This window comes from Prinia subflava, chromosome 25, assembly GCF_021018805.1.
Source record: "Prinia subflava isolate CZ2003 ecotype Zambia chromosome 25, Cam_Psub_1.2, whole genome shotgun sequence".
Lineage (NCBI taxonomy): Eukaryota > Metazoa > Chordata > Aves > Passeriformes > Cisticolidae > Prinia > Prinia subflava.
The window spans coordinates 3,718,871-3,736,116 of record NC_086271.1 but is presented as its reverse complement, the minus strand read 5'-3'; the positions used below and the strand labels follow the sequence as shown (position 1 = coordinate 3,736,116).

Below are 17,246 nucleotides of genomic sequence, written 5' to 3'. Positions count from 1 at the left end.
GGCCTAGGTCTCTTCCAGGAGATGCATCTGTGAAATGTTTGAGAATTTTACAGAGGAAGCCTTTGGGGGCTGACAGGAAATCATAGGTTAAGGAATCTGTGTGAGAGGCATGGCACTGAATTCCAGATGGGATGAAGCCATACAGCTTAGTGTAAACAAATGCTTATGATTCCTGTCAAGATCAATTTTTCATCTCCATAAAGCCCAGTTTAATAACATGGCACAAGCACCGCTGAAATATCAGCTTTCCAACAATTTCCCAAAATTGAAATAGAATCTGTTTTGGCAAAAACAGTACGGTTGTCTACCAAGAAAAACATTTTAGGTAGGTAGTTATATAAGCAGTAAAAATAAATGTTTTATAAAATTCACCCACAAGGACTTAGGAGTATTAAAAAAAAACCCCAATAATAATTAACCAGATTTCATGAAGTATGAAACAGCCAAAAATAATAACCAATACAGCTAAAGGAGGTGAAGTCACTTCTCCTACTGCACTCCAAAGCTTGACCACCTGGAGAGATTAAAAAAATACATCCAAAGAATTAATTTTCCTAATATGGGCACAGTGCAAAGTTCTGTCTCTTAGCATGACTTCATCTGGCCAAAGGAATGGAATTTCATGCAAACTTAATATGTTTTACAAGTGCTTGTTTCTCTGGCACAGCAGCAGATCTTTGGGAAGGCAGATGAAATGAAGGACCATCTACTACATTTCCTTTGGAGCCAAAAAAAGCTGTTATTGTCTCCTCAAGAGAAAGTAACATTTTAAATTAAAAGGTATTATTAGTACAAGATCAGGTCCATTAATAAATTTACTCTGGAAATTAAAATTTTCTGAACTTCTGAGATTCTAGAATGGCTTTGTTTAAAGGTACTGGAGCAAGAAGCCTATTTTAAGATAAAGCTTGGTGGTTTCATTTCCATGACAGGACAAAAACAATCCTTGAGTCAAAACCTCATCTTTGGATCTGTGACTATTAATCTCTGGATATCTGATTGCACTGACTTTGTTAACATCACCTTTTTCCTTCACTGACCTAGACAGTCGCCTCACTCAGAATTTGAGTGTTCAGGGTATTAATAATACAACATAGACATTTAATGGGAATTAGAATCTGTTCAGCTCTTTCTTCTGCTTTTCATTAGAATGTCTTTGGGTTTTGTTGAGTGGAGAAAATTATTAATCTGATCTGTGGCCTGAAAATTTTCCTCAATTCTTAATTTTGCAGAGCCTCATTTCTATTACAGTACAGGAAGGAGCTGGAGCTGTTGGAGAGAGTTCAGAGGAGGCACCAGCATGATGAGAAGGATGGAGCAGCTCTGCTGGGAGGAAAGGCTGAAAGAATTGGGATTGTTCAGCCAGGAAAAGGCTTCAGGATGATCTAATTGCAGCCTTCCAGTACCCGAAGGGAGCCTGCAAGGAAGATGGAGAGAGGCTATTTACAAGGGGCTGGAGTGACAGAACGGTGAGGAATGGCTTCAAATGGATAGGGAGTAAGTTTACAGTGAATATTAGGAAGAAATTCTTTTGCTGAGTGAGGGTGGGGAAGCCCTGGCACAGGGTGCCCAGAGAAGCCCCTGGATTCCTGGCAGTGCCCAAGGCCAGGCTGGATGGGCTTGGAGCAGCCTGGGACAGTGGGAGGTGTCCCTGCCATGGGGGCATGGAGTGAGATAAATTCTAAGGTCCCTTCCAACCCAACCCAATCTGTGTTTCTGTCACTCCCAAGTTCAGATGCTTGGTACATAAGGATGCTGTCTAGCGTTGCTGGTTAAGAATAACAGAAATATATCGCTTTTTTATTACTAAAAATAGAGGTTTTTTTGGATATATATATTAAAAAAAAATAAAAAAGAAAGGGTTTCGGTTTTCTCCATCCGTTTCAGAAACGTTCCTCAGCAGCCGTTTCCCTCGGGTTCGTGCTGACTCCCTGTGGTGGTTCTCGTGATGCGAACGCAGTTGGTGAAGCCGACCCGGAACGAGGAGCGGGAGGCGCAGCGCCCTCCCTGCCGGCCCTCAGGGCGGCGGCGGCGGGCGCGGCCTGCGCGCTGACACCGCGGGCGCTCCGCGTCGCAGCGGGCCCATCACACCGCGGAATACCGCTGGAATACCGCTGGAATACCGGGGCGAGGACACCCCGCCGCCACCGATCCATGCCCAGCGGGTCCCGCCCCGCTCCTCCCCTGGCCCCTCCCCTTCCCCCGGATGCGGGCCGGGATGGCGCTGCCCACGCCGCGCTACGAGCACCTGGGCCCGCGGGGCCGCTTTGGGGACGTGTACGAGCCGGCCGAGGACACCTTCCTGCTGCTCGATGCGCTGGAGCGGGACGCGGGCAGGCTGCGGGAGGCTCGGTACGGCGGGGCCGAGCCGAGGGGACATCGCGTGTTAAAGCCATCAGAGAGCGCCCAGGGGGGCTGCGGAGACGGGGAAGGACCCGCGGGGAAGCCGTGCCCGGAGGGGCTGAGCGCGCTTGGCTTCTTCAGCCTGGAGAAGAGGAAGCCTCGTCGCTGTGTGCGGCTTTCTCAGGAGAGGCAGAGCAGGGGCCAGCGCTGATCCTGCTCTCCGTGACCGGAGGGAATGGCCTGAAGCTGTGTCCGGAAGGGTTGGGGTGGATGTCAGGAAAAGGTTCTTCTCCCAGAGGCTGGCAGGGCACTGGAAAAGGCTCCCCAGGGAATGGTCACAGCCTGGCAGAGCTCAGAAAGTTTTTGGACAACGCTGCCAGGGATGCACAGGGTGGATTTGAGATTGTTGGGGTGTCTGTGCAGGGCCAGAGGTTGAACTGGATGATCCTTGTGAGTCCCTTCCAGCTCAGGATGTTCTGTGATTCTGAACTTCAATGTGTTTGGGAGGACAGCGTGTTCTATAACACTATCTTGACCAATTCTGTGTCTATAACAAGCAAAAGTCATCCAGAGTGTTTGCTCTCTCCTTAGAATCGAGATCTGCCTTGAAATAGGATCTGGATCTGGTGTGGTTTCAACATTTCTGGCTTCTTCCATCCTTGGACCCAGTGCACTGTACATGTAAGTGTAACAGCGCCTAAACTGTTGCATGCAATAATAAAGGATGCTTAGCCCAGGAGGCTTAGCCCTCTCATACTTCTCATTTTCACATTTTAAAAATTTTTTTTCCTCAATTCTACAGATATATAAGGCAAAGCAAAGAGCATTTCTGAGCTTATGGTGCAGGCTGAATTATTTACTTCAGGTTCTGTAACAAATGAGTAGTGCTGTGACCAGAAATCCATTTTCCCATTTCTCAGACAAATTGCTAAGCCTATGCTTGTGTTTGCTGGGTTTAATTCTTGTAGGGTCCTTTTTAACTCAGAATATTCTATGATTCTATAAACTAGCTTGTGGTTCATAGGGTTAAGCTTCCAGGTACAGCAGCCTATAACTTACACTTTGTAATATTTCCCTTTTAGATGCACAGATATCAACCCCATGGCAGCTTACTGTACCCAGGAGACAGCTCTGCTTAACAATGTTCACCTGCAGCCTGTCATTACTGACTTGGTAAGAGAGAGGTTTCAGTAGTATCTCCTTCATAGCTTGTGTAATTTTTTAATACTTACAGAAGATCATGGAGTCACACAACAGTTAGGGTTGGAAGGGACCTCTGGACATCACCCCCTGCCAAAAAAACCCCAACCAACTACTTAAGCTCTAAAATTCAAAATTAAGCTCTAAAAATTCATTTTATTAAAAAATAAAATCTGTAGATATAGTTTGGAAAGTGCTGGACAAGGAATTCTATAGTGGCCTGACACTGTCATAGCCCTTTTTCTAAAGTTATGCAGTTCTTGGTTTGCAGCCTTTTCTGATTTAATTAGAACTTGTGTCTGTTGTTACCATTAGTTTCTTACAAAATTTGATATGGAGAAAAGCTAATTTTTCTCATCTCTTTAACCCTTTTATATGTCTATAAAAGATGATGTTGGTAGGCCTCAATAAATGGGATTTAAAATGGCTGAACAACTGCACTGTGTAACTGTATTTTTAGAAAACATTTGCATTCTTCATGTTCCGAAAAAGAAACCCCACACAATCATCAACTTCACCTACAGGTCAAAGGATTGTCCCCAAGATTAAATGGGAAGGTTGATCTGCTGCTGTTTAACCCACCATATGTGGTAACACCTTCTGAAGAGGTAGGAAAATTTTGAAATACACAGTAAAAACAGTATTGCTACTGCCTGTTGTTGTGACCGTTCTGTCATTGTGTATTGTGACAATCTTTGCTTTCCTTCTTCCTAGGTGAAAAGCCACGGAATAGAGGCATCCTGGGCTGGGGGCAAACAGGGCAGAGAAGTAATGGATAGAGTTTTCCCATCAGTACCAGACCTGCTTTCACCAGGAGGATTATTCTACTTGGTCACAATTAAAGAAAATAATCCAGGTGATCACTGTCCTTGGACATCCAAATGTGCCAAACTGGGTTTAACGTGGTATAAATCAAAATGTTGATCACAGCTAGACCAAAAATGGAAGCAAATTTATCAAAACTAAGAACTCCCCAAGCTAATTTGGAAAGTGGAAGTATGTGGGACCTCAGGAGCTCTGCAGGAGTTCAGTTGCAAGTCTCAAAGGTGGATTAATGAAGTCTGAATTAATTAATGATGCCAGGCCAATTCTTGCTTATGGAAGAGAATAGTGGTGGTAACTTAAAAGGCTTAGTGGGAAATGTAATGTCTTTCATTTTACAGGTGTAGAGAAGAGATTTGGACTTGTTCCTTCTGATCTAATCCCTAATGGCCATAAATGATGATATAATGTCAAGATTATTCTTCACACATGATTTATTAGGCAGCTTTTGTGAGCAGGTGCTACAAATTTCACTCTCTTCTGCAGTTTAGCTTCCTACAGAATTCTATCAAAATACTGAACTTCAGTTTGTAAACTGTGAGCTTTATTTGTGCTTGGTGGGAGATTATTTTGCATAAAAATTCCTGTCTGAAAGAGTGGGAGGACAGAGTTTATAAACTTTGCTTTACAGCTGGACAGATACCTTAGAACTATCTTCTGTAACCAATTTCAACTCATTTGTAAACACTGCACTTTCCATTACAGATGAAATTGTGGAAACAATGAAGAGAAGTGGCTTGAAAGGCACACAAGTACTTTCCAGGCAAGCAGGACAAGAGATGCTGACAATCCTCAGATTTAGGAAGTCTTGATAACTTCTCTTCACCCACCAGGTAGTAGGATGAAGAAAATTGAACACAGAGTTGTCAGTTGGTAAACATTGAAGTGAATGCAATCTGCCCTCTGTTAATGGCAGGAACTTACTTACACAAGCAAAACATGAAGAAAGAAAAGAGCCCAAAAACTGAACTAATGAACAAAATATCAATGGGTTCATAATATCCTCTGGCATTACAGTGCCACACACCAGAGGGTCTCACTTCTACAAGCCATACACATGCATCACTTTCCATTTGTAGTCTTCAGTTGTCATTGGTCAGCAGCAGGATCATTTTACACCATCAGCATTCACAACAAACTGCAAGTTTACAAGCAGCAGTATTAAGATATCCTTCTGTTTGCTTAAAAAGTTCTTTCCCAGGATTAAGGACCTGAGTCTTCCCATGTCTCTTGACCTTCAGAGAAGAAGAAAGAGCCTGGTTGAAATTCACATGCTCAGAGTTCACCACAAAAGCATTTGGAGGAAGTTTGGATGAGTGCACAAGTGGAAATACAGTGGCACTTTATACAACGCAAAATGTGAAGGCAGAGTTAGGAGTTGTTTCACTTGTTCTCACACACCTGGTAAATGTTTTGCTGCTCTACTGCTCAGGGTACTGAGCTTCTCATCTCTTCCAGCATGTGAAGATGTTCCAGCAAAGATAAGGAGGATTCTCCAATTCTTCAATCCCTTGTAAAGAGCAGAACAGTTCTGCACCTCATCAAACACCTTCCCCAAGCTTCAGAGAAGGCTTCTCAGGGAATGATGGAAGATTTTATTTTAGTAATTGTACGTATTTATATTGCCATTGGGATTTTTTTTTGAGGAATGCAATTTTAAAAATACAAATTGAATTTTAGTCCTTCTCACTTTTTCCCCCCCCCCATTTTAAAGGAACACTAATGAGGTTTTTCTGGTGTACACTGGAGGGTTTGCTGGGGTTCTCATTGTTTTGTCTGTGGATAGTTTTGCAGCATACAACGCTTAAATAACTTGGCTTCGACTCCCAGCTTACTTTTGGTCAAAATAAAAACCAAGCAAGTTTAGAAGGGGTAAGATGGAAGTGCATTAAAAAAATATTTCCATCATGGTTCTATAGAGACTGACTTGCAAGACTTTTGTTTGTGTAATGCTCCAAAAGCATTATTTTGATACTTGTAGTAATTAGTGTCATTTTAGCTGTGCTTTATCACAGGAGGACACTGAGCACAGTGTAGTTCTCACATCAGTCCAAGTTAGCAGAGCCTGTTACTAAAAGCTGTGGCCATTCAAAGTGGGATGATAATTAAATGTGGTTACGTTAAATAATTACAGATAACACTGTCAAATTAAGGATAATTCGACTGCAGACTGGACCTAGAGGATTTCCAGATTTTAAGCTCAGGGTTGAATGCTACCGAAACCTTTGGCTGTGGTTCAAAAGTGCTTTGTCCTCAGGTGCTGGAGTTCTTACCTAGCCAGTTACTGAATATTTCTCAGTTATTATCATTATCATCCTTTTCAATTAACTTAGGAGGCTCTGCTGTGGTAGTAAAATAAGACTCATTATCTCCAGGGTGCACTGAGCACTGCTTTGGTTTCTGTTCTCCACCTGTAAAGTTTAACAGCTACAGACAGGTTTAATTATGAGGCCACATCTTATAGTAAACTTGATAAATGCTCTGAGCCAGCATTACCTGAAGAATGCACAGGAATATCCTTTTATCACCATGACTGGAGGAACCTTTATTGTCTGGGCATTGGAAAGAGAAGGTGATCCTGAGGGTCTAGAAACATGTCTCCTTCTCTGGCTCCTGGCTCCCCTCACAGACCAATGAACAAAGCTGCAGGTTTTTGGTTTTTTGAAAGATACTCCTGCAAGTGAGGCTTTGATTTTACAAGAAGTGATATGGCAGAGAGGAGGGATGCAAAGCAGGATTTTGGACTTGTTCAGTGCTTCTGCATGACTCTAATTCAACATCAGCCAAGAAGTTGACAAATTCACTATTCACACAACCATCTGCACTGTAAGGGATGATTGTTTCTTCTGCTTGTTCTCAGCATCTTCATAAGGACAAGTAGTTGGGATTTTGTGTGTTCCTTTCTCAGCATGTCTTTAAGATATTTTTCCCCCTAAGTGTCTTTAGGACATTGAAGCACTTAGCTGAACCTTCCCAGAAACTTCTGCCCATGCAAAGTTTCTTCATTAAGTTAGAACCAAATTGAAGGTAAACAGGAATTTTGTATATGGCAATTGTTACCTCTGCTTATGATGGAAATGCATACCAAAGTCTAAATTACCAGGATTTTCTTCCCAGAGTAATATTTTGGAGAAAATAATGGAACAACTTTGTGAACAATTATGTTTGGATTTTGTGTTTGGATGGAGTGTGTGATGATTAGGAGAATCCTGCTGATAAGTTTGTGAGGAACTGAAAAAGCCTGACAAAAACTCCAATCCAGCCTAAATGGAAAGTATTTATGGAAGAAAACTCCTTGAGTGTAAGTGCACACACAGCAGGGCTTCACTTGAGCCAAAACACTCCTACCACAAATTGTGTTTTTGTGCACTGAAGACACCTTGTGGTTCTGCAGTGGCTGCATCCATAGCCAGCTCTGAGAGAAAAATTGGTTATTCAGGGAAGTTTTTTTCTTGTTGAGACTTAATTGCCATCTTGAGCCATTCTATTTTTATGATATCATTAAGATATAAATGAGATCTTTTCGATCTCTAAATGGTAATTTAATTTTTTTAATTCCCTCCATGGATTTGAGACACTGCAAGAGTCCCGTTGTTCTTTAAAAGCATGTTTCAAGGGATAGTAAATGCTAAACAAATATAAAGTAAGTATTTGTTAAAGTAAGGAATAAGAGTCCTAATCCTAAACTGTATAATTAGGAAAGGGAGATGGCAAAAAAAGATGTCACCAGCAGTGTCTGTATTAACTTCTTTGCTGAATCATAGCAGACGTCAGGTATTTAAAGACCTTCATTCAGTGCAATTGAATTCAAAGAACTAATTCAATTTAAACACAGCTAGCACAGTTCTCTGTGCTGGATACGATTATTTTGGGGGAAGAGGCTCCAAAAATGTGGGGTGAAATTCAGACCTGAGGATTGCTGTAAATAGAAACTTTACCTTAGTCAGGGCTGTAGCTGCTTTACTGAATGCAAGTGAAAAGAAAAACCCAGCCATAATCTATGCAATGTTCTTTCTGTCCCACCTCAGTTTTAGTTCTGACAAGACCAACGTTCTATTTTGGGGCTGCATTTTTCCTGTTTGCAGGAAACCACAGAGTGGGACACAGCACTCTGAGAGTGGGCTCCAGGAAGTCTGCTGAAAATTACCTTTTACCATTGCCTGAAGGAGGTTTCAGTGCCTTAAAGGAACAGCAATGTTCCATTGTCCCATCAGCTCCTAGCCTGGCACTGGTGATCACAGAGCTCAGGGTTTGCTGCTGCCCCAGCCAGGGTGGGCCCTGCAGCTTCACTCCTGTGATTCCCTGTTAAAGGAGGGATCAGCTCCTTCATTTTGATGGAAGTCCTTCACAACATGAGACTCCTTGCATCTCTCCACTTTTCCCTGAGGAATTTCAGTTTCAGGAGATGAGGTGAGCCTTGTTAAACCAAACCACACATCTTGAGCCAGGTTCTCAATTGTAGGCTGAGCTTGGGTGCTCTAACAAGGGGCCTCAGTTCATTCAGTCCAGAGCTGGTTCAAGCTCCACTCGGGGGTTTGCTGTCTGTAAAACATTTCCCTAAGTGCAGCCGTGGGTATTGTAGCTGTTGGATTTGTCTTGAGGTAATGACAGGCTTCAGAAATAAGGGAAGGCAGGAAGCAATTTAAAGCTAATTATAGAAGAATTAAGGTGAGAAGGTGTCAATTACTGCAGCGAAATCCAATGCTGAATTTGAGCTATTTTGTACACTGGAGGATTAAAAAAACCACTTGAGGCAAACCAATATACAAACCCCTCCTGAGAACCTCTAAGGTCCCTAAATACTTTTCTTCCAGCTCTGAACACAACTACGGAACAATCTCTTCAACTGAGCTGCAGTAGCTCTCTGTATCCCAACTCTCATCCTGCACTTTCTGCTTCTGCCTGAGATGTGCTTTTGGATATGAAAGAGGTGGCTTCTACCACCACATGAGCCACAAATTCCAAACCCCTTGTAAAAAAAGTTGTGGGATGGGAAAGAAAAAAAAAAAAAGGCAGAACTGCCACTGATTGTCTCTCCTCCAGCCTATGCAAGTAACAAATGTCAAACCTAATTATCACTATCACTGTGGCCTGAAAGTTGTGTGTACTTGATCCTGCTGCATCCTGAATATGGATTGAACTGCCTCGATTCAGTTCAAAAGGTAAAATGTCACCCACCATCAGAATTCTGCATGGCCTAATTACTAAACTTTAAATATTTGCTTCACCTGGTTCTGCATCAGCTTCCACACAAATCCTGGCTGATACATTGATTTTGGAAGTGTGCAGGTGCTGTTTCACACACTAATTGTCCACACAAGAAAATTTTACAAAGAGTATGTTTATTTCTGTTTCTGCTTTTCCATTTCACAACAAAAAGCACTTGATCTTAATGTGCTGTGACCTGGAAATGACTGAAAATGAGAAAACAATGGTTCATAAATTCATCAGTCAAGAGATTGCCTGAATTTATCATTGATCCATCCTGAGATGTCAAGACAGGTCAGAATTCAGGAAAAGAAATGTGTAAACAATCAAACCCACAGTTGATAGTTTTTGATAGGTTGATGTTATTTGCTCAATTGTCATTAAGTCCCCAAGGGAGGGGGGTCAAACTGTGACCTTTTTGGATTCTTCCACATTGCAGAAGCCCTTCCTGAAAAGATCTGAGGCCTTGGACAGCTGCAAGATGCTGTAACTACAAATCATTTACTGCAGTGTCAAAATGCACAACCATCATTCCACCCCGTATTCACTTGGAGCAGAAGGCATCATGAGGGAATTTCTGTCACCATGAAGAAAATCAGGAACTGACAGGAAGCAGAGGGTTTGTATAACCACTCCTGAGACAGACTTCAGTGTCACTGCACAGATAAATCAACCAACTGCTTCCATATCTGATGTTACCTTAAGCTACAGCAGCAGCTCCTTAATTTTTCCTGGCCCCATCCATTTCTTCTGTCTTACATTACACCACCCTATGAGAACTACCACGTGTTCTTAATCCACTCCATTGGTAAAATAAGAGATCATGCATAAGTTCTATAAAAAAGGAATACCTTTATTTTTCTTTTTAAAGAGACCGTTTTTTCATTACCAAGTGAAAACTTTACAATGTAAAGTATTTCTCTTCAGTATTGTTTTAATATAAAAACTTAAATCACTTACTCTGGTCTTACTGTTCCTACAGGAAGTCTTGTGGCACTGCAGGACCCAGGTATCTTCAGCCTCACTCTAGTATTTCATCATAAGTTTATGACTTTTTTTTTTTAAATAAAACCATTTCTGTGGCCACTCACCATCAACAAAACATCCCTACCACCAAACCAAAATAAAGCATCTTCATTAGACCAAAAGAGACTAAACTGTAACAGCACTATTACAGTGAGAAGCTTTGTTAAAATAAAAATACTTTGAAAGTTAGACACGACTTTAAAATTGTACAAAGACAACGAGCACTCACACAAAGTAGCAATGAGTACAATGTGAATGCAACAACAGTGAGCCTTGCCTCTGTTTATATGTAAATAGAAATAGAGATTATCCTTGCTAAACTTCCAGCTTTTTTTTTTTTTTTTCCTGAAAACCAGCTCATCATGCTGCAAAACCTAACAGGGAGCATCTCACTCTTCAGTTCCACAGAATTGCTAAAAGGGGCTCTGGCTAAACCCAGCCTTTCTATCATGAGAACATCCCATACTTTGCAGAACAAGTTTCTCTCTCTGCTGAAAAACAAATTTCCCTTTCATTGTGCTGAATGCTTCACCTTCCCATGGGACCTGCCAAATTTCAGGCTTCAAAATGATTAACAGTTTTGAAGCTTGCTCATATTTTTTCAAGAACATGCAAGCTGAGACTGTCATTGTGTGTCCATGTAAGGAGTCACACAACAGAGAATGCTCCTGTTTGTATTTTATTCTTTGCAAGTATTGTTTTAAGACAAACACTTGGGAGTAATTTTAGCTAATTTGGCTAAATTAGTTGAAGTATTGGTCAGAGAAAAAAATATTTCTTCTTTTAATTATTTTTCTATTACATTTAGGGTTCAGATCTATTCCTAAGACCACCAAGCAGAAAGTATCCCTTAGAGCTTATCCCTCCATTTGGATGTAAAGTGAAAAGCTGACATTGCTACCATCCTCCCTTTACTTTTGAGTTTTCTTCTTTACAGGAAATACATTCTTGCATAAGAAATTAAACTTCCATGGTGCTGTTCAAACAATTTCATCACAGCCTCAAAACTAGGATTTACTTACTCCTTAGGTTTAGATAGATTAGAAAACTTCTGCTGTAAATCTTCCCTGAGATCAACAGCAATTAAAAGAAAGTTATGTTTTATCCAACTGCAGCCATACTGGCAAAATTATGTTCTGAACTTGAGTGTTTGCAGGACTCTGTTCCATGACAGACTGCAACCATTTATTCATGTATTCTCTAAAAATGTCTTGATGATTTGGGTTATGTTCATGATTCTAAACTTATTCATTCTTTCTAGATTACCTGGAAGTGCTTTATTTCTCATAGTTTTATTCCATTGTTAATGCTTCTAGCAATGGATCGATGTCTTGATTTTCAAAAAGCTTGGAAAGTATTGTGGCTTTATTTTTAAACAAAAATATCTTATTATTAAGACAGCAGTGTCCTGCAAATTAAATTCATTACACTTGCCAAGTTTTTAATTTTTATGTAAAACAGTAACTTTGAAAGCAACTTGTTTTTTTCTTTTTTTTTTCCAGTTATGCAAGAGCCTATTTAATGTTCCCATGAAGCATTTCAAAGTGTCTGTCAGTCTGTCAGTCAAGGGAAGCACATACAGCACCTAATCCTATGTAAAACTGTTATGGGGTGCAGCCTGGGAAATCCCATTTTAGCAAAAACTGAGTGAACTAGCCCAAATTCCTACCTTTTGACTATCCCATTTCTCTAGCTGCTTTTGTTTTCTCTATATCCCATTAGTCTCCATTTGCTTCAATCCTAATGCAGCATTGCTGAGGTTTCAGAAAAAATTAAAAATTAAAGCAAGGATGTTGTTTCACTGTAAGGAAACAGCAGCTATGAGAAAATACTTTCAATTCTTGTCAGGACAGAAAAGGCTATTGGTGGTTTACCTTTCACTTGGCTTCAGAAGATTTATTTAACAGTTCTAGCCCAAGGCAGTTAAGGATTTTAAGCTAAACCCAAGCTTGTGCAATAAAAAATGGTATTTAGGAAGGCATCTCTTGATCTCTAGGATTAGATTAAAAAGTTGCTACTGTTATTTCTGTCTGAAGCCCTAGACCAGCAGTGGGCTGAGCACCCCTGGACTGATGCACACGGGTAAGAAACCTTCTGCTTTTTAGCTTTGTCCATTGATTCCAGCAGGTTTCATGGCATGACACGGAACACAACTGCATTTCTGCAGGCTAACTGCACAAAACCCCAGCTGTTAGTAAGTATGTAAGTGAGTCTCAGCCCAGCAAAGGAGACTGCTCTAGATACAGCTGGGGAAATAGCTCCAAACCCAAAATAATCTGGTTATTTTATCTTTTTTCAGCAATTCCTTGATATTGCTGTAAATAAACTGCTGTGAAACTCTGCTGGGGAAAGGAAGCTGGACAACTGGCTCCACCCTTGGGAGTTAAAGCATCCTTATGCCCCTGTACCCACGGAGAGGGAGGATTCCTGTGCTTCCAGGAGATGCTTGGCACCTCTGAACCCAGAGCATCTCGAGGAGATCTAGAGCAGGCAGAGGTCAGTTGTATTTCAGCACTTTGCAAGTACTCCCTCATTTCCTTTAAAACCTTTATAGAATACTTGTGAACTATTTGGCATTATCATTTGGAACAGCTTAGTAACAGATTAGATTTTGAAGAGAGTAACATTATTGAAATTTTTCCATTTCCCATTTTGCTTTTTGCCAGTCCAACAGATGCGGCCATGGCACAGAGTAAGAAACACAGCCCAGGTCTGTAATTCCAGTATAAGTTCAGAGTGTTTGTGCCTTCCTACTTGGGTTTACAAGTACTGAAGAGCCTTTGCAGTAACTGCTCTAACAACTATTTGAATCACTTCACCTCCCTTGACTGAAAGGCTGATGACAAGGCCAGAGGTGTAAAGGACCTTCAGGGAAAGACTGAGCAGCCTCTTCTGTGCACAATGAAAAAACCTTCCCCACTGCCCAGTTTCGTGCCTCTGCCATCCCCAATCTAGATTTAACTTAGTCCTGCTAGTAGCAAAAAGGCATTAATCTTCTCTGCTAAAAACTTGGTCCAGCACAAGTTCCACTTGACAGTAGCTGCACTGCAAACCACACTCGGTTACTGGTTTGTCTACTCAGCTTTCAAATATTGGCACTCAAATGGAAGGGGGCATGTGAAACCAAGGCAAAGGAACTGATTTTAGAAAAGCAGATATGGCAAACCTGCAGAACTCCCAGCCTTGTGAGAGTAGTGGAGTTCAGAGGTCAGTACAAGAGACTGGCAGGTTAAGCTGGATAATGAATACATCCACAGTTGCACCAAACAGCATAAGAGAGAGTTCTAGAAGAAAAATGTTTCCTGTTTCAAAACGTAAACCAAGCTTGAATAGAAAGTTGCAGTAGTCCTCCCCCAACAGAGCAGTGATATTTTAACTAACCATCCTAGAGCTTCTTGCATTTCAAAGGTGCAGCACCTCTTCTTGGTCACTCAGGGACAGGACACTGGACAAAGCAATCCACTGCCATGAGTAGCAGTCCCTACCACACCATCTTCTTAGATGGTGTGGAGCGCAGTCCTCCAATCAAGTGCCTTTTTCTCAGCCTCAGTGGCAGCTGGACTGAACAGAGATCAGGTGTACGCCAGGGATGCTCCCTACATTCCTCATGAGCTCTCCATCAGCGTAGCTCTGAAATCCACAGCAGGGTTAGCAACAATCTGTGGCACACCACTAAGGTCGGGAGTAGATTGTCATTTCTACCAGAATACAAAATAGCTTGTAAAATCAATATGTAACACTGTATATATGCATGAATATAAAAATAAACCACACCATCAATATGTAGAACTTCACAACGAGGACGCAAACAGTTCTCAGCGGTCTTCAGTGTTGATGAGCTGGTTCTCATTGTCATAGCCATCGGGCAGATAGGCTTTCCTCAGCTGCTCCGACTTGGGTATGGAGCTGCCGTTCTTAACGTAGCGGGACAGGAAGGCTCGCACAGAGGGGTGGTCAGCCTTCTCCAGGGGGATGTTGGCCTCCAGGCACATTTTCACAAAGTCCTGGATCACGCTGCTTTTCTCTGTCTGGGCAGCGCTGTTGCACTGCAGGGAGGCAGTCAGAGTCCTCTGCTTCTTCCTGACGTTCTGCTCCTCGAACTCCGCCTTCCTCTTGGTGTGCGTTTTGGACTTGAGGTGGTCGTTGATGGCGGACTTGCGCACGTGGTTGAGCACCACGTTGCAGGAGGTGCAGAAGAGCTTCCCGCCGTCCTCGTGCAGCTCGCTGCCGAACTCGGTCACGCGGTCCTGGGGCGTCACGTACAGCGCCGTCTTGGAGCGGTTCCGCGACGGCGCCGACTTCACCCCGAAGCGCTCCATCGCTGCCCGCGGCCCGGCACAGCTGGGGAACCAAACAAGAGGGCAGTCAGTACCCGGCCTGGCAGCAGAATAAACCCCCCTGCAGCCCCTCCAGTGTTCCAGGCTAGCTCAGACCTTAGAGGGCTTCGGAGGAATATTTCAGGGACAGGACAAAGGACCCAAAAGAGGCTCTGACCCCCAGCTGCAGTTCAAGACGTTTATTCCGGGTGGTTACCAGAGGGGAAAGAGGGCGAGTGCGGAAGAAGAGGGTCTTATCTAGCTTCTGCCAAGGAGGGGTAATTGGGACACGGCCAGTAGGGTCAGAAAGGGGAGGAAGGGTCAAACTACACGGTTACAGGCTCTAGGGGTCTCTGAGGGGGGACAAACCATTCCCCAGGGGAATGCAACAACTAGCTACACACAGGACACGTTTGTGACACTACTATTGAAAGACTCTTCATCTGCAAGTCCAAAGATTTCAGGAGAATGAAGGTCCTTGTGGAGCAGAGTAAAACACTTCTTAGTTTCACAACACAACCCTCAAAACCCAATCTGTTAATCACCTAAAGTCAATCAAAAACACTTGTTGCGTTTCTTGAAGACTCTTTTCTATCCTTTACACTTTAGGACAAAGGGTACTTTCCTCTCAGCAATACGTTTTCAATGTATTTGACAGTTTCTTAATTATGCAGAGCAAGTAATTTTTCTGTGTACTTTGTCCATCGCAAGCAAGAAAACCATTAGTGTCACTTTTAAAAGCCAGTAACCCCCAACAAAAAACAACCCCAAACCAGAACCAAACCAAAGGTTTGGCAGCAGTTTGGAAACAGCCCTGGTTTTTAAACCACAGCTGTTAGATTGAACCTGAACTTGGAGCTTAGAGCAAGTAATTTTGTCACTGCAACGGCTGCTGGAACAGCCTAATGGGAACATAGAATTGCATATATTGCAATGCAGAATAAGAAGCTGTATTTTCAAAGAGGTTTAACACCAGTCTAAACTGGACCATGTCACCAAAGCAGGCAGTAACCCAGTTAAGTGCTCTGAAATCAAACAGGACCTGTGTCCTTTTTGTTGTTGAGGTACGGAATAGCTACTGCAAATCTCAACTAAAGATGGTTTAACTCCTTTTTAAAGTAAAGTTGAAGTCAAGTAATAGCTCTGCTCAGGGTGGAGGTTTTCTGAGCAAAATTAATGGTCTACCCATTAACTACCCATTTCCTCAAACCACCCAAACAAAAAACCCCAAAAGGCAACAATGTTTCTTCTAAGCATCCAGACGCCTCCAGATGCACTTCTCTGTACTTGTTTTCATTTGTTACTCAGTTTGCTGTTGTGACATTAAAAAAAAAAAAAAAAAAAGGTTGAATACCGTTTCTGCTCTCCAGAATGGTTTTTGCCTGCCCTGGAACAAAAGGAATAGACAATTCTGTCTTCAACATTGTCTTTTTATCTTAAGCCATTGCTACCTGAAGAGATTACAGATGAAGGAAACAAAGATATTGGTATTAGCTACTTTCCTAGTGACTTTATTTTGCTCTCACTGCGGCTTTGCAGAACTGTCAGTCTTAAACTGATACAAAGATAAACAATCTTTATCTTTCATCAATGTAAACTTTTTCATTGTTTTTGCTGCTTTATAGACGAGTTTCCTAAGAAACTATTTCCTGAAATCAAGCAGAAAGCAAGTCCTAACTCAACACAAACTTGTTGCTTTGGCTTCTGGAAGACCAAAAAAAAAAAAAAAAAAAAAAAAAAAAAAAAAAAAAAAAAAAAAAAAAAAAAAAAAAAAAAAAAAAATCCCCACCAAACGAATTGTTTAAAATCTCTCGGGATTGTGAGAGCAGCAGAACACGGGAATTTCGGTAAGCCTGTTTTTTTGGGCGGGGTGCGAATGTCGAGTTTTGGTGTGATTTCCTCGCCGAGAGCTGCTGCCTCCCCACCTCGGGGTGCCCGGCGCACACGGATCCGCTCTCCGGCGAGGCGGCGGCCGCGGCTGCGACCGCTGTCACCGCACCCGGACCCGCTGCCAGCCCCGGAGCCGCTGGGGCGAGGAGTACAGCGAGTCTGGGTCCCCAAGCACCGGGCGGGTTCGCAGGCCGCACCCCAGGCCCCGCGGCTGCGGCCCTTCCCCGCAGCGCGGCTGTTTCCCCGCCCGGACCCGCGGCCTCCTCCCCACGCGCCGATCCGCGCCGGCCCCGAGCCGGGCACCGTTACCCGCAGCGGCCGCGCCGCCCGCCCGCGCCCGGGGCCGCCCCGGGGCTCCGCCGCCGCCGCTCCGCGCTGGGCCCCGCCGGGCCGGGCCGGACGCGCCGCTCCGCCGCAGCCGCTCGGCCACGCCCACGCCGC

The 17,246-nt window shown here is 43.1% G+C and overlaps 2 protein-coding genes across 6 annotated transcripts; one reads left to right on the top strand and one right to left on the bottom strand.

The window, feature by feature from the left end:
• Positions 1-1,838: 1,838 nt before the first annotated feature.
• Positions 1,839-10,659, top strand: N6AMT1 (N-6 adenine-specific DNA methyltransferase 1). 3 transcript variants are annotated; one of them, XM_063419482.1, is made up of 7 exons: positions 1,844-2,352; positions 2,935-3,024; positions 3,426-3,516; positions 4,068-4,151; positions 4,258-4,399; positions 5,071-5,198; positions 5,824-10,659. In XM_063419482.1, the coding sequence occupies exons 1-6, from the start codon at positions 2,207-2,209 to the stop codon at positions 5,175-5,177; spliced, it is 660 nt and encodes a 219-aa protein (XP_063275552.1). In that variant the 5' UTR covers positions 1,844-2,206; the 3' UTR covers positions 5,178-5,198; positions 5,824-10,659. The 3 variants fall into 3 exon arrangements, with proteins under 3 accessions (XP_063275553.1, XP_063275552.1, XP_063275550.1); XM_063419480.1 differs by having other exon boundaries at positions 1,845-2,352; positions 5,071-10,659; XM_063419483.1 differs by lacking the exon at positions 4,068-4,151 and having other exon boundaries at positions 1,839-2,352; positions 5,071-10,659.
• Positions 10,402-17,240, bottom strand: CGGBP1 (CGG triplet repeat binding protein 1). 3 transcript variants are annotated; one of them, XM_063419484.1, is made up of 2 exons: positions 17,115-17,240; positions 10,402-14,940 (listed from the first exon to the last, which is right to left on the bottom strand). In XM_063419484.1, the coding sequence occupies exon 2, from the start codon at positions 14,916-14,918 to the stop codon at positions 14,415-14,417; it is 504 nt and encodes a 167-aa protein (XP_063275554.1). In that variant the 5' UTR covers positions 14,919-14,940; positions 17,115-17,240; the 3' UTR covers positions 10,402-14,414. The 3 variants fall into 3 exon arrangements, with proteins under 3 accessions (XP_063275554.1, XP_063275555.1, XP_063275557.1); XM_063419485.1 differs by lacking the exon at positions 17,115-17,240 and adding an exon at positions 16,841-17,097; XM_063419487.1 differs by lacking the exon at positions 17,115-17,240 and adding an exon at positions 16,270-16,293.
• Positions 17,241-17,246: the final 6 nt, after the last annotated feature.